The sequence below is a fragment of the Myotis daubentonii genome, chromosome 2 (assembly GCF_963259705.1).
Source record: "Myotis daubentonii chromosome 2, mMyoDau2.1, whole genome shotgun sequence".
Classification (NCBI taxonomy): domain Eukaryota; kingdom Metazoa; phylum Chordata; class Mammalia; order Chiroptera; family Vespertilionidae; genus Myotis; species Myotis daubentonii.
This window is the reverse complement of record NC_081841.1, coordinates 163,233,173-163,256,454: the sequence shown is the minus strand read 5'-3', so window position 1 is coordinate 163,256,454 and position 23,282 is coordinate 163,233,173. Positions and strand designations below refer to the sequence as shown.

The 23,282-nt window shown below is 36.7% G+C and overlaps 1 protein-coding gene across 20 annotated transcripts in view; it reads left to right on the top strand.

The window, feature by feature from the left end:
• MYCBP2 (MYC binding protein 2) overlaps positions 1–23,282 on the top strand; it is a 300,050-nt gene that overhangs the window by 264,436 nt on the left and 12,332 nt on the right. For 17 of the 20 annotated variants that reach the window (XM_059684877.1, XM_059684883.1, XM_059684875.1 and 14 more), the window contains 11 exons: positions 2,554–2,793; positions 3,102–3,200; positions 8,365–8,445; positions 10,184–10,450; positions 10,938–11,221; positions 12,601–12,697; positions 14,467–14,586; positions 19,544–19,645; positions 20,634–20,762; positions 21,111–21,243; positions 22,710–22,813. In XM_059684877.1, the coding sequence (XP_059540860.1) occupies positions 2,554–2,793; positions 3,102–3,200; positions 8,365–8,445; positions 10,184–10,450; positions 10,938–11,221; positions 12,601–12,697; positions 14,467–14,586; positions 19,544–19,645; positions 20,634–20,762; positions 21,111–21,243; positions 22,710–22,813 (1,656 nt within the window). Of the gene's footprint in view, positions 1–2,553; positions 2,794–3,101; positions 3,201–8,364; positions 8,446–10,183; positions 10,451–10,937; positions 11,222–12,600; positions 12,698–14,466; positions 14,587–19,543; positions 19,646–20,633; positions 20,763–21,110; positions 21,244–22,709; positions 22,814–23,282 lie in introns of those variants that run through there. The other 3 variants (XM_059684892.1, XM_059684876.1, XR_009451352.1) reach the window with 2 other exon arrangements.

The window sequence follows — 23,282 nt, the reverse complement described above, 5'->3', positions numbered from 1 at the left end:
TGTCATTAAATGTTTTGCTACCTATGGAGAAATTTCTTCTCAGTCTCCACTGTTGAGTTCTAATTTTGGCATTATAAGAAATCATCTATTTAAAAATGCTAAATTGACAAGTGGTCCATAAAAAGGAACAGTTACAACCATCCATGTACTAAAATTGTACCCACTACTGCCTTAATTTATCATAGATTTGATTCACAATTGACACCTGAATTCACCTACACATCAGGTTAAAACATAGGTTGTTATCCTCTAAAAATCTGTTATTTATAATATTGCAACTACATCCAGTTTGCAAGTCAATTTACAAACCAACTCTCGAAACAGGTTAGATTTTATCTGGGAATGTATATGAGATTATAAACTCAGATGGGAGAAATTTTATCAGAGCTGTTCTTCTATAGCTACTTTGTCCCATGAACACTGACCATTTATTGTTGGTTTTTAATCATATTGAAAGAATGAATTGAGATTAGATTAAACAAACAATAAATTTTGTTTAAATTGTTAAAGAATTTGGGGAATCCAAGCGGTGTAACTCAGTGGTTGAGCATCGACCCATGAACCAGAAGGTCACGGTTCAATTCCCTGCCAGGACACATGTCTGGGTTTGGAGCTCTATCTCCAGTAGGGGGCATGCAGGAGACAGCCAATGGATGATTCTCTCTCATCGTTGATGTTTCTCCCTCTCCCTCCCTCTCTCTAAAAATCAATAAAAACATATTTTAAAAAAAAAGCATTTGGGGAAATAATCTTATTCATTGAGATAGTGTTTGTTTATACATAATGCTCTTTTTAGGAAATTGACATCAATTAAAATTATATCAAATTAGATGTCTATAATATAAGTAATATAGACATCTTGGATTATTTCTTGGATGTCAAATGCCCTGAGAAAAATTTTCATTTTATCAAGTGAATAGTGTCAAAAAACCATTTCACAGTGCATTGAAATTTAATCTTTGAATAAAGGCTATATTCTCAATGAAATATCCTATATAATAAAAGCCTAATATGCTAAGTGTCCAGTCATCCAGTTGTCCGTTCAACCAATCAAAGCATAATATGCTAATGTATGCTAAGGCTGCTCAACTGCTCGCTATGACTTACACTGACCATCAGGGGGCAGATGCTCCAACCATCCTATATAATAAAAGCCTAATATGCTAAGTGTCCAGTCATCCAGTTGTCCGTTCAACCAATCAAAGCATAATATGCTAATGTATGCTAAGGCTGCTCAACTGCTCGCTATGACTTACACTGACCATCAGGGGGCAGATGCTCCAACCAGTAGGTTAGCTTGCTGCTGGGATCCGGCCGATTGGGACTGAGTGAGACGGGCCGGACATGCCCTGGAGCCCTCCCGCAGTCCCTCCCCAGCTGGCCAACTTCCTGCGTCCCTCCCCAGTGCACAAAATTCATGCACTCAGTAGAAGTCCCTCAGCCTGGCCTGTGCCCTCTTGCAATCCGGGACCCCTCAGGGGATGTCAGAGAGCCGGTTTCGGCCTGATGGTGGAATGACTGGTTGCTATGATGCGCACTGACCACTAGGGGGCAGATGCTCAATGCAGGAGCTGCCCCCTGGTGGTCAGTGCGCTCCCATAGGGAGAGCACTGCTCAGCCAGAAGTCAGGCTCACAGTTGGCTAGCACAGTGGCAGTGGCGGGAGCCTCTCCCACCTCCACGGCAGCGCTAAGAATGTCCAACCTCCCCCAGGGGGTTCCAAATTGGAGAGGGTGCAGGCTGGGCTGAGGGGACCCCCTCCCCCATACATGAATTTCATGCATCGGGCCTCTAGTCTATATATATAAAAGCCTAGTGACCGAATGGTGGAACAACCAGAACGACCGGTGGCTATGATGCGCACTGCAGCAGCCAACCATCCTGATCCAGATCCCGGCCCCTATCAGTCCCCCATATCCCCCCCAGCCAGCCTGGCCCCAAATCGGCCCCCAACACCCCAATCGGGGCCGGCCAGCCAACTGCCCACAGCCCCTCCCGCCTGCCGGCCCCACCTGATGGGCCCCCATTGGGGCAGGCCGGCTGGACCCCACCCATGCACGAATTCGTGCACCAGGCCTCTAGTTGTAAAATAATCACAAATATGAAGTTACTTATTATATAATTTTTTAAAAAAAAGTAGAACATAGATAACTGCACATCAAAATGCTTATCTTTAAATGGATTTAATGTGAAAATGCACAAAACAGAACCTCATTGTGAGTGTTTCTACTTATGGTCAGTATAGATAAAGTACAGTCATATAAATTGTGTGTAATGGTTTCACTTCTGTAACTTGTGCATTTTAATTCTCAACTCCATCTCTTAGTGACAATCCTTCTAATTGTGTTAACTTACTTTCTTCATCTGTATAATAGCTACTGTAGTATTACTTATCCTGACAAAGTTTAAATAAGATAATCAGTGTGAAATTACCTAGAAAACTTTACTCTGGATACAATTATGTGTGTTTATGCTGTTATTGGTGCTAAGTCTAGGACAGTGATAAAAAGTGATACAGCTGTGTCAGGTTTCTGTGCCCTTTCTGCTCTGCCAGGTTGATCTGGATTCCAGGCACATTGGTTGGATAACAAGTGAACTTCCAGGAGGGGATAATCACATCATCAAAATTGAATTAAAGGGCCCAGAAAATACACTGAGAGTTCGACAAGTAAAGGTCTTGGGCTGGAAGGATGGCGAAAGCACAAAAATTGCTGGCCAGATTTCAGCCAGTGTAGCCCAGCAGAGGAACTGTGAAGCTGAGACTCTGCGAGTGTTCAGACTCATCACATCACAGGTGAGTGTCCTCACTACGAATTCCAGCACAGGATATATTATTTCAACAATAATATCAAGAGGGTTGACAAAATATTTTATAGAACTTACTAGAGATTGCTGGCTACAAATGTGGCCCATTTTTCGTCTCATAGCCCTAAACTCCTATATTTCACTTTACCTTCATAATTCTGAAAAGCAGTGGTATAGAGCAGGAACAACATGGTAATATTAATAAAGCCTGCACAGAATCAGCTGATGAGTCTTCTACCTTTCACCGTGGAAACTCCTGCCATTAATTTCTTCTCATACCCTTGTCTTCTTCATCAGGTATTTGGAAAACTCATCTCTGGAGATGCTGAACCCACCCCTGAACAAGAGGAAAAAGCACTGTTGTCATCACCTGAAGGAGAGGAAAAAGTATACAATGTATTTATTTGTATTCTAAAAATATTTTTATTTCCCTTTTTCATTTTCTTTTGTTCAGTGAAATAATCCATGTATTGCTGTGTATTTAAATAGATATGTAATAATTAGCTTATGTGCAGTTCATATTTTTTTACTTTAATTAGAAGATAAAGGAACTATCAAAAGAAGTTCATTATTCATGTGTGATCTAGCTAGTATTTTAAGTAGCAACAAAATTTACTCTATACTTTGGGCTGTTGTATTCAAGTGTTAGCATTTGTAAAATTAACTTAGTCATTTATTGTGCAGTCTACCATCAGTCATCTTCTTCCTCCATTTTCTCTGTCTTCACAGTATAGCCTAAAGATCGTCTTCTCCATGAACTTTCTTCATGCTTTCCCCCAAACACATCATAGTTTCCCTCTGCTAAACTTCTTAGTAACCTCTATATGTCTCTTGGTTTCTCACTTGTTATGCTTATGTGTATACATGTTTTATCTCTTCTACTGAATCATAGTCTCTTAAAAACCAAGTACATGTTTTGTTTGTCTTTGTATCCACCATGGCATAAACACCCATGTATTGAGTAAATTTTTATTGGAATAACCTGTTCTTAGCACTATTTTTGAAATTTCTTCTAAAATGCAGTTGTGTTACTTAATTTGGTGAAAAGCACTGTACCTAAGAGGAAACCCTCAATCGTTTCCAAAAAGGGAAGTCAACTCTGATTAATCTTATTATTTTTGTGTCTTTAGATGTTACAAATAACCATCTTGGTAGCCCTTTGAAAGATAATTTAAAGGATTTACCTAGTTTAACACTGCCTTCTGAATCACCCACATTTTTCTATTAGGGGTCTGTAAAATAATAAGATTTCATAAACAGGTCATTTCTTTCAGCACCTTTTGCAGATATCATTTTAAAGACTCCAAGACTCTATAACTACTCATTAAACCAACTGAATTTTAGCAAGTGACAATTCTGTCCTTTAAAACTTTGAGAACTGGCCTCAAAAGCACTTGCATTCTGTCCTAAATATTAAACCCCTTGCCCCCAATAAATCAACAAGGATACTATATATAGTATATAATTAACTTATTAAATATGTGAAAGAATTACACTTGTGATAGGATTTCAGAGTACATTGAGATAGACCATTGTGCCCTGGAGTGATCAGAGAAGGCTTCTTGGGGGAATATTGGACATGAGTTAGACTTGAAAGAGAATGGATGAAAGTTAGATTAATCGGGAAGATGGGCCCAAGAGTTCATTGGAGAGGCTGGCCTAATAGGAGAGTACATATTGAGCTGATACGATTAAATAGGAAAGATTATACCAGCAGTTGGATGCCTATGAAATAACATAATTTTTAAGAGAATAATTTTACATCATTTTTTAAGTAAGGATTAGATAGAAAAATTTTATCCTTTTCAACTGTATCATTTGATGAATTTTGACCAATATGTATATAGCAGTGAAATCATCACTGTAATCAAGTTTTAAAGCACATCACTCCCAAAATTTCCCCTCATCCTTCTTTGTAGTCAGTCCCCTCATCTCATGCTTAGACCCTGTCAACCACTTTAGTGTAGCATCTGTTTGGATCTTTCACTCATGTTTTTATATTGGTTTATTTGTGTTATTACTGGGTTATAAAATCTCTTTATATATTCAATAGATTCAGGCTATGTGTCCTGTGTGTTCAAATATTTTCTCCTACTCTGAAGCTTATCTTTCAGAGAGCAGAAGTTCTATTTAATGAAGTCCACTGTATTTTTTTCTAAATGACTCATGATTTTTGTGTCTTACCTAAAATGTAAAATCACAAATATTTTCACCATATTTTCTTCTAGAAACAGAGTTTTTGTTATTTTATTTAGAACTATATACATTTTAAGTTAATTTATCTGGATTCTCTATTTTATATCTTCTATATATATAAAACCTTAATATGCAAAGTGTCCCCTCGGGAGTTCAACTGGGAGACTGGGTGTTTGATCGCTTGCTATGATGTGCACTGACCACCAGGGGGTGGCACAGAATGAAGGAAAGCCCCAGCTGGCAGCTGGGGAAGGGAGGCCCTGGCCGGCAGCCAGAAGGCCCTGATCAGCCCTGATCGCTGGCCAGGCCTAGGGACACTACCCATACACAAATTTTGTGCACCGGGTCTCTAGTATATATATATGTAATGTTACACCACCATCTGACTGTCTTGATTACTGCAGCTATATAGAAAATCATGGAATCAAATTCCAACCTGGTTCTCTTTCAGTGCTGTTTTCTAGGTCCTTTGCATATTCATATAAAGCTTAAAATTAGTTTCTCAGTTCCCCTCCTGCCCCCCAAAATATATTCTTATATATTGATTGAAATTGCACCAGATTGATAAGTCAATTTGGAGAGAATCGGTATCTTAATAATATTGAGTACTTTTATCCACAAGCATGATATAGTCTCTCCATTTATTTGGATCTTATTCAATTTCTGTCAGCAATGTGCTGTAGTTCAGTGTATAGGTCTTATTAAATTGTTCCCTAAACATTTTATGGTTTTTATACTATTGTAAATGGTCTTTTCTTTTTGCTTTCCAGTTGTTCATTTCTAGCATATAGTTGACTTTTGTGTATTGAATTACATCCTGTGATCTTAAGTCCACTTATTCTTGAAGCTCTTTTGTGGAACCTTTGAGATTTTCTTCATAGATAATCATGTACTCTGTAAGAGTTGGCTTTACTTCTTCCTTTCCAATCTATATGCTTTAAATTTTTCTTGTGTCTTTGGAATGTAGAAGAGCTTCAGTACCATGTTGAATAGAAGTGTTAGGATCAGACATCTTTTTCTTCTCTGGATCTTAAAAGGAAAGCATTCAGTCTTTCACCATTACGTGTGATGTTAGCTATAGATTTTTTTATAAATGCTCTTAATCAGATTGAGGATATTTCCTTCTGTTCCTGGCTTGTTAAGAAATTTTGTCATAATGGATATTTTCACATATTTCTCTTTTTGTATTTTCTTTTATTCAGTAAAATAATCCATATATTATTATGTCTGTTAATAGATATGTAATATAAGTTTATATGCATTTCATTTTTCTTTAGTAAACGACAAGGTAAACTAGGGGAATGGTTGTTAAATGGTACAGTGTTTCTTTTGGGATGATGAAAGTGTTCGAAAACTGACTGTGGTGAGGTTTGCACATATCTGCGAATATGCTATAAACCATTGCACATTTCAAATGACATGGTATAGTATGGTATGTGAACTATATCTCAGTAATGCTAACTTTAAAAACCACAAATTATGAATAATGTTAAAAAATAAGAAAACATTTGTTTCTGTATGATTTAGCTAGTATTTTAAGTAGCCAAAAAATTATTCTACAAATTTACTTTCTTTAATTGATACAGGGCTATTGCAATTATCTATTGTTCTTGAGGGGGGCTATGGTAGTTCTTTATGTAATTTGTCCATTTCATCTAATAGACTGAGTTTATTGGCATAAGTTGTCCATTATATACTCTGGTTATGTTTAATATCAGTAGAATCTGTGGTGGTATATCTTCTTTTATTATTCTTTTCATCTGTTTACTTTGGGTTTGATTTTTTTCTAGTTTTATAATAACCAAACATAGAGCATAGACTAGGCAGTGATGGCGAACCTTTTGAGCTCGGCGTGTCAGCATTTTGAAAAACCCTAACTTAACTCTGGTGCCGTGTCACATATAGAAATTTTTTGATATTTGCAACCATAGTAAAACACAGGCTTATATTTTTGATATTTATTTTATATATTTAAATGCCATTTAACAAAGAAAAATCAACCCAAAAGAATGCGTTCGCGAGTCACCTCTGACACGCATGTCATAGGTTCGCCATCACTGGCTAGAGACCTTTCTTTTCTCAAGTAATGCTGTGGTTTTTCTTCTAACAACTGCTTTAGTTGAGTGTCACAATTTTAATGTGGTGTGTGTTTGTGTGGCTTGTTTGGTGTTTTTTTTTTCATTTTATTCAGTTCAAAATATTTTCTGACTCCCATTTTTATTTCTTCTTTGACCCCTGGATAAATATTTAGAAGTGTTTTGTTTAATTTCTAGATATTTGGGGATGTCACTCATAGCTTTCTATATTAACTTCTAGTTTAATTCCATTGTAATAAAAATATATACTTTGTATAATTTCGGGTTTTTTTAAATTGTTAAGCCTTAGCTGATTTGGCTTAGTGGATAGAGCATCCACCTGCAGACTGAAGGGTCCCAGGTTTGATTCTGGTCAAGGGCACATGCCCAGGTTGCAGGCTCAATCCATAGTAGGGTGTGTGCAGGAGGCAGCCGATCAATGATTCTCTCTCATCATTGATGTTTCTATCTCTCCATCTCCCTTCCTCTCTGAAATCAATAAAAATATTTAATAAATAAATAAATAGAAAGAAAAGAAAATTGTTAAAATTTTATTTCTGGCTCATAATAGGATATATTTTAGTGAATGTCCATGTGAACTTGAAAAAAATATGAACTCTGTTTTTGTTCTATAAATATCAGTTAATTCAAGATGGTTGGTAGTTTTGTTCATGTCTTCAAGAGCCTTTAAGCAAAAGAGTGCCTTGCCTCAGTTTTCTTACCTGTAAAATAGGCAGGACATCAGATTTTACCTTATGGGGTTGTTGTAAAGCTTAAATAAGAATATATTTATATATCCGATTTACATTCCCAACAACACGGTGCATAAAGGTTCCTTTTACTCCACATCCTTGCCAACACTTGTTATTCTTGTCTTTTTCATAATACCCATTCTAACAGGTGTGAGGTGGCATCTCATTTGTGGTTTTGATTTGTATTTCTCTGATGATTAGTGATGTAGAGCACTTTTTCATGTACCTGTTGGTCATCATCTGTATGTCTTCTTTGGAAAAATGTCTGTTCAGATCTTCTACCTATTTTTTAATCAGTTGTTTGGGTTTTTTGCTGTTGAGTTATATTTTAGAGATTAGTCCCTTAACAGATACATGATTTGCAATTTTTTTCCATTCATTAGGTTGCTTTTTCATTTTATTGATGGTTTCCTTTGCTATGCAGAAGCTTTTTAGTGTGCTGTAGCCCCACATGTTTTATTTTGATACCTTAAAATGTCAAATGTACAAGTTTTATTCACAGAGCTTGCTTTTTCTTTTTCCTTTTTCTATGTAAAGGCAACGTCAGACGCTGACCTGAAAGAACATATGGTTGGAATCATATTCAGTAGGAGTAAACTGACTAACTTACAAAAACAGGTTGGTTCAGATCAATTTCATTGTCTTTATCAGTTTTTTATCGTTTTCCAAAATCTATGGAGGCTTTCTTATGCTAACTCTTTTATAGATCCTGCAGAATATATATGCCTTTTTCTAGAGAGAAAAGAGTATATTGGCGTACCTGCATCACTTAAAAGATTCCTTTTGCGTGTTAACTTTCCTACTTTGCTGCTCTTTGTTATGTATTTTCAGGTAGATTATTTCATTTTGGTGACAAATGCCCAATTATATCAGATTTCATTTGCATGTCTTGTGTTCCTTTAACCACCTTTTTTTGTTTGTTTGATATCTTTTTAATTTGCTGAGCAATTATATTAACTAAACCAGTGTTAATATTTTTACACTGGTTGTAAGAGGATTGAGAAGTACCACGACATTGTTCAAATGTGCCTAAATAACATAAAAATTAGCCTTTCAGCCCTAGTTGGTTTGGCTCAGTGGATAGAGCGTTGGCCTGCGGACTGAAGGGTCCCAGGTTCAATTCTAGTCAAGGGCACATGCCTGGGTTGCGGGCTTGATCCCCAGTAGGGGGCATGCAGGAGACAGCTGATCAATGATTCTCTCTCATCATTGATATTTCTATCTCTCTCTCCCTCTCCTTTCCTCCCTGAAATCAATAAAAATATATTTAAAAAAAAAATTAGCCCTTCAAAAGTCAAGTAAAATATTGGTTTTAAATTAGCCCATTATTGCCCGGCCAGTGTAGCTTAGCAGTTGAGTGTTGACCTATGAACCAGGGAGTCACAGTTTCATTCCTGGTGAGGGCACATGCCAGGGTTCTGGGCTCGATCACTTGTGGGAGGCATGCAGAAGGCAGCAGATCCATGATTCTCTCTCATCATTGATATTTCTCTCTCTCCCTCCCTCTCCTTTACTCTCTGAAATCAATAAAAATATATTTTTTAAAAATAAATTAGTCCATTATTTTAACTTTAAATACCATTAAATAAATGACAACTTTATTTGTGCTTTATCTTTTTAACAGCTTTTTGTTGAATCTTAGTTGTAAAATGTACTGTTATTTTATATATCACTTAAAAAGAAAATTTGCTGAGTATTAAGTTGTGAATGCCATTAATTATAAAATACATTATGAATTTGTGTTATAATTGAGATGATAGAAGTGATAAAATATGGTAATTTATGTTTGTTTGATGTCTTAAACCAGCAATTTTCAACCTTTTCATCTCGTGGCATACATAAATTAATTGCTAAAATTCTGTGGCACACCAAAATATGTATTATTTGTGGATCTAACAAAAAAAATAGGTATAATTTTGATTTACTCACACCAAACAGCTCTTGTTGTGTTGGCTGTTATGTTTTTATTTGGCAATCTAAGGGAAAAGAGGTCAGTATCCCTGACTAAATAGTCAGGTATTGCATGTTTTAAAAATTCTTGTAGCACACCAGTTGAAAATCTCTATCTTAAACTATAGGCAGGGGCATTAGTAGCTTGTATATAAGTAGATTAAGTAAATTCTACATATCAGTTGATTTAGATATTCAGATTTTTAATCATGGTTCCCCTAGTTTTTTTAAAAATTGTTTTTTAAGATGAGTTGAGAGAATGGTATGATGTAGAATTAACTGGGAGGAAGAGTATTGAGTATCAACTATATTCTTGTCTTTTTATAAGAAAACTAAGAGTAGTAAATCAAACTTAACAAATATGTTTTTATGTTTTCCTTATGTTGCTATGTCACCTTTTAAATAGGTATGTGCTCACATAGTCCAGGCTATTCGCATGGAAGCCACCAGAGTTCGTGAAGAATGGGAACATGCCATATCAAGCAAAGAAAATGCCAATTCTCAGCCCAGTGATGAAGATGCCTCCTCTGATGCTTACTGCTTTGAGCTGCTCTCTATGGTTTTAGCATTGAGTGGCTCTAATGTGGGCCGGCAGTATCTGGCTCAGCAGCTAACTCTGCTCCAGGATCTCTTCTCACTGCTCCACACAGCATCCCCTCGAGTCCAAAGACAGGTGACTGATCGTACCACTACCCTTTTGTATTAGTATTTTCTTACTTGAAACATTGTTAAAAATTAAACTAGTATAGAACTTTATCAATTTTGTTTTATTTTGTTATGTTTTAGGTTTTGGGAATGTATTTTAACTCCATGCTTTTTATTTTTGACTCATTGTGATGAGAATACGGAAGAGGAAAATACAGTTTATTTTACTGATGTGCTGTTGTGATAAGAGTGTTCTGGCTATGAGTTTCTTATTACCCTGAGATCTATAATTGAATTTTCCCTTAATCCTAACCAAATAAAAGACATCTTTTTTCTTGCTGCCCTGAAGTGGTAATTACCATCTGGGACATTTTTTTAAAATAGTGTTTAAATCGTATTTCTTTGCGTCTCAAATATTTGAAGTCATAGAATGGCAGCTATGTTCATTTAAAAAGTTGAAAACTTTAAAACACTAATCTTTAAATGGAATTCTTTACTTTTATTTTTCTTACCAGGTGACCTCCTTATTAAGACGAGTTTTGCCTGAAGTGACGCCTAATCGTCTGGCCAGCATCATAGGAGTGAAATCTCTCCCCCCAGCAGATATCAGTGATATCATTCACTCAACAGAGAAAGGAGATTGGAATAAGCTAGGTATTTTGGACATGTTTCTAGGATGCATTGCCAAAGCCCTCACAGTACAGCTCAAAGCCAAAGGAACCACCATCACAGGAACAGCTGGAACCACCGTGGGCAAAGGAGTTACAACAGTTACCCTTCCAATGATTTTCAATTCCAGGTTGGTCATTATGGCTGTTTTATACTAAAATAAAACAGAATGAGCTACTGTTTGGAGAATTCAGACATGAATTCTACCTTGTCAAATTCTACCTTATTTTCTTATTCACCAAATAAACGCCATATATACCAACGCATGTATAATAAAGAATGCTGTATATAAAAATAAAAATCATTTTGGGATTAGTGGGGAAAAGAATCTGCTAAATATATTTTTCCCAGGTAGAAAAATAATTATAGGCCCTTACCTCACACCATATATAAAAATAAACAAGATTAATTAAAGCTTTATATATTTCTTTTAAGATTCTACAAGGACAAATCATAGAAGAATATTTTTGTAATCTCCAATTTGGGAAAACTTTAAACAAAACACAGAACCCAAAAGTCAGAGAGGAAAAGATTCACAGATTTGACATCATAAAAATGGAAATTAATTGATAGACAGTACTTTTAAAAAACAAGCAACTGACTTGGAAAAAATATTTAACATTTATATAGTGGACAATGAATTATTAGGCATAATATTAGAAGAATGAGTACAAATCATTGAGAAAAAGACAACTGATAAATGACAAGAAAAGTAAATTCAGAGAAGAAAAATTACAAATGCCAGGGAACAGATGAAAAGACACTTCACTGGTAATCAGAGAAATATAGATAAAACAATAGAGAATATCTTTGCATTGGCAGCATTATTAAGAAATAGGCATTTTTTATTATATGTAATGTAGATTGCTACAGTTTTTTTGGATATCAGTTTGATAGCATATCACTATATTTATAATATGCATTTCTTTTGACCTACCAATTCTACTTCTACAATTGTTTCCATCAGAGGTGTCCATACATGTGCACAGATATGCAAGAGTTTTTATTCCAGAAATGTATGTTACAGCAGAAAATTGGGAACATGCTAGTAAAAGAGACAATCCATGATATTAACAAAAAACATCAGAATGTAAATCAGCATATTGCTTCCTTTATCTCCATAGACTTGCTAAGGAAAAAAATGCCAGCTGAACTCAACAGTAGTTTACTCAGTGATATAGTTGACATATTCTGGTGCGAACTCTTTATTATCTCTGTGGACAAAGAGTTTGTGGACTATGGATATACATTGAATAGCACTGTTCTAGAAGATGCATACACAAATAATATATAAACAAATATTTCAATGGGAGCACATATCAGAATAGCTAGTCTCTTGATGTTGAAGACACAGATAATGGGTAATGTGTTGATTAATATTCGTTAAAAAGGCTTTACTTGACTATCATTTAAAGAATTAAAATGCTGTATATTGAAATAACAGCTTCCATCTAATTCATCTGTAACTATCACTGACTGGTTTGCAAATGCTGACTCTTTTCTTTGTAGTTATATTCGACGAGGAGAAAGTCATTGGTGGATGAAGGGCTCGACTCCTACTCAGATCTCAGAGATTATCATTAAACTTATTAAGGATATGGCAGCAGTAAGTTCCCATCCTCCTGATCGTTGTCAATGAAATGCAGTAGAAATCTTATTAACAAAACAAGCAGCTTATTCTACTGAATTAATAGGAGAAGTACATTAGTGTTATTTTGGTTTACTTAGAGGCTCTGTTTAATAGGTTAACCTTTTTACCATTTATCGTTTAGTTATAAATTTGTCCGTTGTGTAAACTACGTTCATTTCAAGCTTCCCAGTTCATTTACTTGAGAATTGTAACATAAGTCTTCCAAGACTTTAAAACAATATGTATATATTCTTTGAACCCTAAAAATTAGCCTGATTCTGAAACAAAAAGGAAAAAATGGGTTCCCAAAGTGGACATTTCTCCTCTTCAGTTTTCATGGTTTATAAAAAAAATTTTTTTAATATGTTTTTATTGATTTTAGAGAGGAAGGTAAAGGGAGAGAAAGAGAGATAGAAACATCGAGGAGAGAGAAACATCCATCAGCTGCTTCCTGCATGCCCCCTTCTGGGGGCAAAGCCTACAACCCGGGCATGTGCCCTGACCAGGAATAGAACCAGCAACCTCTTTCTTGGTGCATAGGACAACACTCAATCCACTGAGCCACACCAGCCAGACTACTCTTTTTATTAATGTCTGACACCACTATCTTTAGATGTTGGCTTTGTGGGAAGATCTGGGAGTGTGGAGGAAAGGGAATTACTTATCAGAGTGCCCTGCTCTTTCTGGGTACTCCATAACGTTAGTTTACTTACATTCCATTATATCCAGGAGTCTAGCCAGAGGAGGGCAAGATTCTCAGATTATAGATTCCTAAGAGGTAGAATAGATGGCAGGCCATTTTGGCTTTTTTTTTTTTTTTTTTTTTTTTTTTTTTAAATGTATTTTATTGATTTTTTACAGAGAAGAAGGGAGAGAGATAGTTAGAAACATCGATGAGAGAGAAACATCGATCAGCTGCCTCCTGCACATCTCCTACTGGGGATGCGCCCGCAACCCAGGTACATGCCCTTGACCGGAATCGAACCTGGGACCTTTCAGTCCGCAGGCCGACGCTCCATCCACTGAGCCAAACCGGTTTCGGCAGCAGGCCATTTTGAAGGAGAAATTTGAACTGCTCCTTAAAAGACTGATAGAACATGGATATGAGATAAGAAAAGTTATTCTGGGGAAATATAAAATCCTATCACTTTTCCAACAGCATGGACATTTCCTCAATCAGAGAAATGGAGAATTGTTTCAGTTCTCAAATAGGCTTTCTCAATAGGTTCACTAGATGGAAATATTTAGGAAAACTATTTAGGAACATCTAAATTCTATAGAAATTAAAAAGTGATGGTGATTGGTAAAAATCAAGTTAGCAAATTAAGGTAGTTGTAATTTGAACCCATTTATGCTCTTGGGTTCCAGTAATTCTCATCTAAAGCAATTAGTTGTATAAATTTCATGTTAAGCAACAATGTTTCATAATCAAAATTTCTCAAGCATAGAAACCTTAGTACTTCTGTTATATATTTATCAAAATGTAAAAGGAAATACCCTTGAACTCTATAGAGTATTGAGAACCTAATTTATATACTTTGATTTTGTATTATCAAAATAGTGATTAGAAGTTGAATTTTTTAGAGGGTGGTGAAAAATTTTTATTTCAAAACTATGCCCCTTGATTAAAATTCCATTAATAAATCTTTGCTTATGGGTGAGAGATGTTATTTCAGAGAGTAGAATTTGCTACTATGACTATACATTTCTGATTGCTTGTTAAATTATTGTGTCCTGCTCAATAGGGTCATCTCTCCGAAGCATGGTCCCGAGTGACAAAAAATGCCATTGCAGAAACCATCATTGCCTTGACCAAGATGGAGGAAGAATTTAGATCTCCAGTGAGATGTATTGCAACAACTAGGGTAGGTTTTTTTCATTTGGTCTATATCCTTGCATGTTCTTTTTTTCAGTAATAGGTTTGAATTAATAGGTCAGCTATTATTTTTACCAAATATTTATTTAAAAAGCATGAAGGTTTTTTGAATTATGAAATAAGTGTAGTGGTTATTAATATTCCCTGTTACATGTTCTTTATCACTTGTTTTTGTTATCAATTACGGAAACTCAGGATATACTGGTTAGAAAGGGCTAACTTTCCATATATGTCACTATATTATCTTTTTAATGGTGTATTTACCATAGCTTACACAGTAAGTTTAGTATCGGCATTATGCTGTGATACACTGAGGTCCTTTGAAGACAAGGTCCTCCCTATTACTTTTGGTATGGCCCAGTTGTCCAAAAGTAGAGCCCTATAGCATACTCATTGAGTATACAGGCCTTGTTTTTTTAAAAAGCAAAAAAATTTTGCCTGCAGTGGGGTAGGGCAGAATCTTTTAGAGCAAGCATGTCAAGCTCAAAGGCTAACACAGGCCAAATGAACAAGGTTTAAGTTTATGTGTGCTGCAAAAAAAAAAAAAAAAGCTTAAATTTTCATAGAAACGTAGGTTTATTTTGATAGAGATGTGCTGAATACAAAGGGCTGAAATAAATGAGTAATCGTTAAAATAATAGAACATTTTAATAAAAATTAATATTTTTTTCTTGAACATTAACTTATCAGACACTCAATAACTGCACAAATTAATAAGTGTAATGCACATAAACCTATTTTTCTTGTTCTCTGAAGCAAAATATTTTCTGTTGCACACTCCAAACAGGTCAGTACAAGACTAATGACGTGGCAATGGGCTGCAAAATATTCACTGCTAGTATTAGTGGAGAGAAATGGTGCGCCTGCGCGTAAGGGAAATGAATGCAACACGATTACAGTAATCAGTCATTAATGACTGTTGTCGTCATTATTAACTAGAGGCCTGATGCACTAAATTCATGCTCTGGGGTGGTGCGGGGGGTGGGGGGGTCCCCTCAGCCCGGCCTGTGCCCTCTCACAGTCTGGGAGCCCTCAGGGGATGTCTGACTGATGGCTTAGGTAGCAGGCCTAAGCTGGCAGTCGAACATCCTTAGCGCTGTTGCCAGGCAGGAGAGGCTTCTGCCACCGCCACTGCACTTGCCAGCCGTGAGCCCGGCTCAGGGCTTCTGGCTGAGCGGCGCTCCCCCTGTGGGAGCACACTGACCACCAGGGGGTAGCTCCTCCGTTGAGCGTCTGCCCCTTGGTGGTCAGTGCGTGTCATAGTGACAGGTCGTTCCGCCGTTCAGTCAATTTGCATATTAGCCTTTTATTATATAGGATTATGTGTAACAGGATATTGTAAAATTTAAGTTACGAAATTTTTATTAAAACGTTTCTTACACATCATTATATTGGCTGGGCAAAAGAAATATTCATTGTGGGCTGGCAAATTTGACATGCTTGTTTTAGAGTGTAGGATTGCATTCTTCAGATGAGACATCTGCAGGAATTTGTAACCTACCAAATTTCATGTCCCATGTGCTTCCAAAAGAGATTTGAGATCTTGAAGCAGGGCAATGTGACAGCATTGGGAAGCAGTAAACACTGATGGATAGTGCTTAAGTTAATTCTCATAAGTCTGAAAAAGAAGATAAATTATATTTCCCTAGGGCAGAAAAAAACCAATTTGGGCTATTTTGCTAGTGAGTGTGGCATCTGAAGCACTTACTCTTTTTTTTTTAAGTTTTTTTTTTTAATTAATCTTTATTGTTGAGATTATTACAGATGTCCCTCATTTTTCCCCCCATAGCTCCCCTCCACTCAGTTCCTACCCAGCCTTAGGCTCTCACCACCCTATTGTCTGTATCCATAGGTAATGTGTACTTGTATATAAGACAGGGGTGGGCAAACTTTTTGACTCGAGGGCCACAATGGGTTCTTAAACTGGACCGGAGGGCCGGAACAAAAGCATGGATGGAGTGTTTGTGTGAACTAATATAAATTCAAAGTAAACATCATTACATACAAGGGTACGGTCTTTTTTTTTTTTTAGTTTTATTCATTTCAAACGGGCCAGATCCAGCCCGTGGGCCGTAGTTTGCCCACAGCTGATATAAGATGTTTGTCTAATCACTTCCCACCGCCCTTCTCTCCCCCTTTCCCTCTAGGTATTGTCAATCTGTTCCATTTCCATGCCCCTGGTTCTATGCCATTCACCAGTTTATCCTTTTCATCAGATTTTTTATTTGTTTGATTTTTAGATTCAATTGTTGATAGGTATATATTTATTGCCACTTTGTTGTTCATATTTTTTATCTTTACCTTTTTCTTCTTTCTTCTCTTCTTAAAGAATACCCTTCAGCATTTCATCTAATACTGGTTTGGTGGTGATGAACTCCTTTAGCTTTTTCTTGTCTGTGAAGTTCTTTATCTGACCTCCAATTCTAAATGATAGCTTTGCTGGGTAGAGTAATCTTGGTTGTAGGATAGTGTTATTCATCTCTTTGAATATTTCTTGCCACTCCCTTCTGGCCCGCATAGTTTTTGTTGAGAAATCAACTGACAGTTGTATGGGCACTCCCTTGTAGGTAACTACTTTTCTCTAGCTGCTTTTAAGATTCTCTCTTTGTCTTTTCCCCTTGGCATTTTAAGTATGATGTGTCTTGGTGTGGTCCTCTTTGGGTTCCTCTTGTTTGGGATTCTCTGTGCTTCCAGGATTTGTAAGTCTATTTCTTTCACCAGGTAGGGGAAGTTTCCTATCATTATTTCTTCAAAAGGTTTTCAATATCTTGCTCTCTCTCTCTTCTTCTGGCACTTCCATAATTTGGATGTTGGTACGCTTGAAGTTGTCCCAGAGGCTCCTTACAACTATCTTCATATTTTTGGATTCTTTTTGCTCTTCTGGTTGGGTGTTTTTTGCTTCCTCATATTTAAAATCATTAATTTGATTCCCAGGATCCTCTAGTCTATTGTTGAATCCTTGTATATTATTCTTTATGTCAGTCAGTGTATGCTTTTCCATTTTTTTGGCTTTCTCACTAAGATCCTTGAAAGTCTCACTAAGTCCCTTGGAGATTTCTAGAAGATTCTTGAGTAACTTTATAACTCTGGTTTTGAACTCTATATTCAGTAGTTTGCTTTCTTCCATTTCTTTCTTCTGTGACATGTTTCTTTGTCTCCGCATTTTGTCTGCTTCCCTGTATTTGTTTCTATGTATTGGGTAGAGCTGCTAAGTCTCCTTGAGTTGATAGAGTGGCTTTGTGTGCTAGGTGTTCTATAAAGCCCAGTAGTTCAGCCTCCCCAATCACCTGAGGTGGACACTCTAGTGCACCCCTTTGTCGGCTGTGTGCACAATCTTGTTGTAGTTGAGCCTTGACCTCCAGGCCAATTAGCTGTGGGGACCAGCTGTGACTACAGTGGGAGAGCTGCTGTGCAGGAGACATCCTTTTGGGACAGAACTTGCTTCAATGGGGCTTTGGTGCTCACTGAGTCTGCCCCTTGAGTGTGTCACTTATGGATGTGAAGAATTGTAATCTGGTATGGTCTCACACTGACCCCTAGGTACACTGGCTCTTGAGTCTCCAGGGAGGTGCAAAGTCAGCCACTGCCTGGGGACACCCAGCAGGAGCTACAGAGAGATCTGCAGATTCCTCCTCTTTGTATCAGCCAGCTTTCAGTTAGTTCTGGATGATGGTTGTTCTCTATTTGAGTTGTAATTTTGATGTGGCTGTGGGAGGCAGCGAGTACAGGTGTTTGCCTTCACTGCCATCTTGGTTCTCCTGAAGCAGTTATTCTGACTAATCCTCACCCACCCTGCATGTGTTCTTCTCTTCATTCTGTGCCCCCCCCTTTTTTTTTTTAGCATATTTTCTTTTTCTTTTTCTGGCTTTTCTTTCCCTAATTTTTCCCCTCTTACTCTTCATATCCAGTGACACTCCCATATACTTCTGAGTTACGATGGTTAAATTATTTTTTTCAGTAATGAAGAAATATTTAATTCTATGTAAAACTGAAACTTATTCTTTAAGCCTCAGAAAGTGTTGGACTATTTTTTAGGGCAATTTTCTAGAGTTATTAAATACTTGCTTTATTTGTTAGACATTTACTTATTTCTGAGGCTTAGTGCTAGGTGATTAGGGTCATACAGAGACTTGCGAGTAACTGTTATTACCTACAAGAATTTAATATGAACCCAACTACTCATGGGACTCTACAAAATTAAACATCCATTGTACCACCTTCCTTGGAATTTAATGTATCTGGCAAATGATAATGGATGGAAAAACTTGCAGGAGTCATTAGAATATTAAATATGAAAATTCATATATTGCTATATTATTTTTGTAGTAGCCCAATCCTACATAATAAAAGGCTAATATGCAAATTGACCGAATGGCAGAACGACCGGTCACTATGATGAGCACTGACCACCAGGGGCAGAGGCTCAATGTGGGAGCTGCTCCCTGGTGGTTAGTGCACTCCCACAAGGGGAGCGCCGCTCAGCCAGGAGCCGGGCTCATGGCTGGCAAGCTCAGCAGTGGTGGCAGGAGCCTCTCCCGCCTCCGCAGCAGCACTAAGGATGTAGGACATTCCCTGAGGGCTCCCGGGCTTCGAGAGGGTGCAGGCTGGGCTGAGGGACCCCCTCACGCCTCCCCCCCCCCCCGAGTGCATGAATTTCGTGCACCAGGCCTCTAGTAAAGGATAATTTTATATATCAGGCAGGAAATAGAGTGCTTAATCAGAGAAACATTTATTCAGTAAATATTTGAGTGCATACTATGTGCATGGCACATACAGCAATCATGTATGTGTCTGATGCCACATCAGGAAATTTTGAGTACCACTGGGTATTTACATAACTTCAGATACAGCTGGAATTTATTAAACTATTATCATGTGTCAGACAGTCAACATTTTATAAGTCTTTCCTAAGTATTCAGTAGTGTAACAGCCTTTCCTTTCAACAGCTCTGGCTTGCTCTAGCATCACTATGCGTTCTTGACCAGGACCATGTAGATCGTCTCTCCTCAGGGAGATGGATGGGAAAGGATGGACAGCAAAAACAAATGGTAAGATGAAAATTATCTTATATAAAATGATCTTGCTTTTCTTTATAATCAGCGGTAGCTTAGCTTTAAAAAAACAGTACTACAAGTCAAAATACATAATTAGTGGAACTCTTGAAAAATTGTGTCACATTACCAAAGTTCATCTCACAAGGGTTCCTTCTTTATAGTATATTAGGGGCCCAATGCACGAAATTCGTGCAAGAGTAGGTCTTCCTTTCCCCCCCAGCTGCCAGCACCGGCTTCCATCTGGCACCCAGGACCTGGGCTTCTTCTGGCACCCAGGACCCGGGCTTCCCTCCAGCCGCCAGCACCCAGGACTGGGGCTTCCCTCCAGCCACCAGCAGGCACCCAGGACCCAGGCTTCCCTCACAGTCCTGGCTTCGTTCAGAAGGTCGTCCAGAAGGATGTCCAGTCTAATTAGCATATTACACTTTTATTATTATAGATTAGGGGCTTTAGGTATACAAAAGAGCTTTCCCCTTCTCTGAGACATGTTTGCATAGTATCAAAATTTGTTTTTAGCCAGACTTTGATTTCATATCTCAATTTTTGTAGTAAAATGTAATCCATCTTATGGCAAGGAGAAAAAGCAGTAAAAGAGGCAATATGACATACCATTCCTTCAGAAATGTACTTAAAGTAGGTTGGATATTTATCGTTTCATTCACTGAAAGAAGGCTTTATATGGCTCTTTCAACACTTTCTTATTAATGGTTAAAGTTTCAAAAATGAATGTTTGAATATAATGGGGAGAAATTTTCTCAATCACTAAGCAAAGTATCCTATTTATTTTATTAATCATTGATTTAGGCCTTTGAGGAAATTTTATAATTTAATACACTTGCCATCATTCAGTTTAATGTTCAGATTCCAAATTCTTAATAGACTTCAGTTACTGTTACTGGTAAAAGTAAATTACATTCAATTTGTGTGAATATTGATACTTTCTTATTACTCTAATATAACCTATGGAAATGTTTTATTTTAGCCTATGTGTGATAACCATGATGATGGTGAAACTGCAGCAATCATTTTATGCAACGTATGTGGAAATCTATGTACTGACTGTGACAGATTCCTTCATCTTCATCGACGAACCAAAACTCATCAAAGACAGGTGAAGATTTCTGTCTTATACACAGAACAGTATCTAGAACATAAAGTATATTCAATAACTTTTGTGGAAGACTTAGGGTAATGAGAAAAAAATGGACTTGGGAATCTCAGCAGCTGTTTCACTTACCAACTGTGTAAATCAAGCAAGTTGTTTAAGATCTCTAAAACTTAGTTTCCACATTTATACGAACAGAACTGTTGTAAAGATTAAAGAGAAGATTGGAAATATATGGAACTTTTTGGAATGCTTTCTTAATAAAAGCCATTATTTTTATTGAATAATTAAATTTGTACTTCTCTTTCAGGGTCATAAATAAATATATTTTCCCTTTTCTTAATGATATAATAGGTCTTCAAAGAAGAAGAAGAAGCTATAAAGGTTGACCTTCATGAAGGTTGTGGTCGAACTAAATTGTTCTGGTTGATGGCACTTGCAGATTCTAAAACAATGAAAGCAATGGTGGAATTCCGAGAACACACAGGTAAAAGAGGATTTAAGATTGAACCATGCCTGTTGGTTACCATAAATTAGATGTTACTTTAAAATTACTTAATGTGATTAATTGAGTATATTCTGATAAGTAATTATCATGACATCATTGATCCCTGTCTGTATTATATTTATGAGACAATGTTCATTGGTAGAAAGAGCATCAGGCTAAAAGTCAGGAAACCTGGTTTGCCACTAACTAGTTATGTAATCTTGAGCCAGTTATTTTATCTCCAAAACATGTGGGTTTTCATTTTGATTTATTTTTGAAAAAGTAAGTCTGCTATATTCCCAGTTTAGTTATATTAAATCTTACAAATTCTCAATTTTCAGTACCTCTGTCATCTGCCATTTGACTAACATGAATTCTGAATGTTAGAATTAGGTATAAACCTGAACAAACTTAACTCTAGATAGGAGTAACTTTTCATGCTATAAAAACATCGTCTTTTTTTCTCAGAGCTGGTTTTTTTTCCTATAATCTTACCATGACATACATAACATTAATAAATGTTCTAATGTTGAACCATCATTGTATTAATGATATAAACTACCCTTTTTTTTAAAGAATATTTTTTAAAATGTATTTTTATTGATTTCAGAGAGGAAGGGAGAGAGAGAGATAGAAATAGCAATGATGAGAATTATTGATTGGCTGCCTCCTGCAAGCCCCACACTGGGAAACGAGCCCACAACCTGGACATGTGCCCTGACTGGGAATCAAACCATGAGCTCTTGGTTCATAGGTTGACACTTAACCACTGAGCAACACCAGCCAGGCTAAAAAGGATATTTTTAAGTTCAATGTATTACTATTATATTTTGAATTTTTCTATCTGTGTTTATAAAATGATCTTAGTCTATATTTTTCAATCTTCCTGTTCTTTTTCATATTATTCTGTTCTCTTTTTTATGGGTCTGTTCCTTTTTTATTTCAAAATGTAAATTTCTTTCCAAATTATTCTATTATCTCTAAGTCCTTGGGTGGGAATTCTATTTTTCAAGTTTCATATTCTCTGATGAGGTTTTCTCCTATGAATTTTAATATTGCCATTGTGGAAAGGTACTTAAAGCTTTATTTCCCTTTGTTTTAAATACTTTTATTCAGTTTTTGTGTTATATTTTGTCTGGTATTGTGTGTTTTTTAGTGGGGGGCTTGCCATATCTGCTCAACCTGCTATCTTGACTAGAAGTCTAGTCTATTTCTTTTTACTGAAAAAGTATAAATAAATCAGTTAATAATTTATTTGGCTTTAAGTATAGCTCTTCAGTTTCTTACCCCTTTTCTTGTGTAATTTGTAATTAGTGTAGCTTACAACCCTTCGGCTTGTAATTGCCAGACTGATTTCCAGTGATGACAACTGACACAAACCTGGTTTGCTTGTTTGTTTTTAATGAGTTATATTAAAATATGTAGAAAATATTCTTCAGGAGGATTTTTTTTCTGCTTGAACCTAGGCAAACCCACCACAAGTAGCTCAGAAGCATGCCGCTTCTGTGGTTCCAGAAGTGGAACGGAGTTATCTGCTGTTGGCAGTGTTTGTTCTGATGCAGACTGCCAGGTGAGTATCCCAGTAAGGAGAGCATGTATTCCCACATGACATCTTTACTTCATATAAGTAAGAGTTCCAACTCAGCATCATTCATGTTCTAAATTAGTGTAGTACTCATGTTATGAGTTAAATGCTTTATCAAAGCTGGCAAATGGGTCAAATAAAGCACTCAAGCCCAAACCAGATTCCTTTTGTGTGTGTTTCCCATCGACCATCAGTATATATAATTAACATTTACTTATGTGCTAGAAACTTAAAAATCTATGGGCTGTATTTTCTTTGCCTCTTATAGGTATTTTATTCACTTACTTTCCTAAAATAAATTTCCACTACCTGAAAGTTCCTTAGTCTTAAACATCTATGCACATTTCATGTTATGCAGATTTTTTGTTGTTGTTAATCCTCACCCGTGGATATTTTTCCCATTGATTTTTAGAGTAGAAGGGGGTGAGAGAAGATCAGAGAGAGAGAGAGAGAA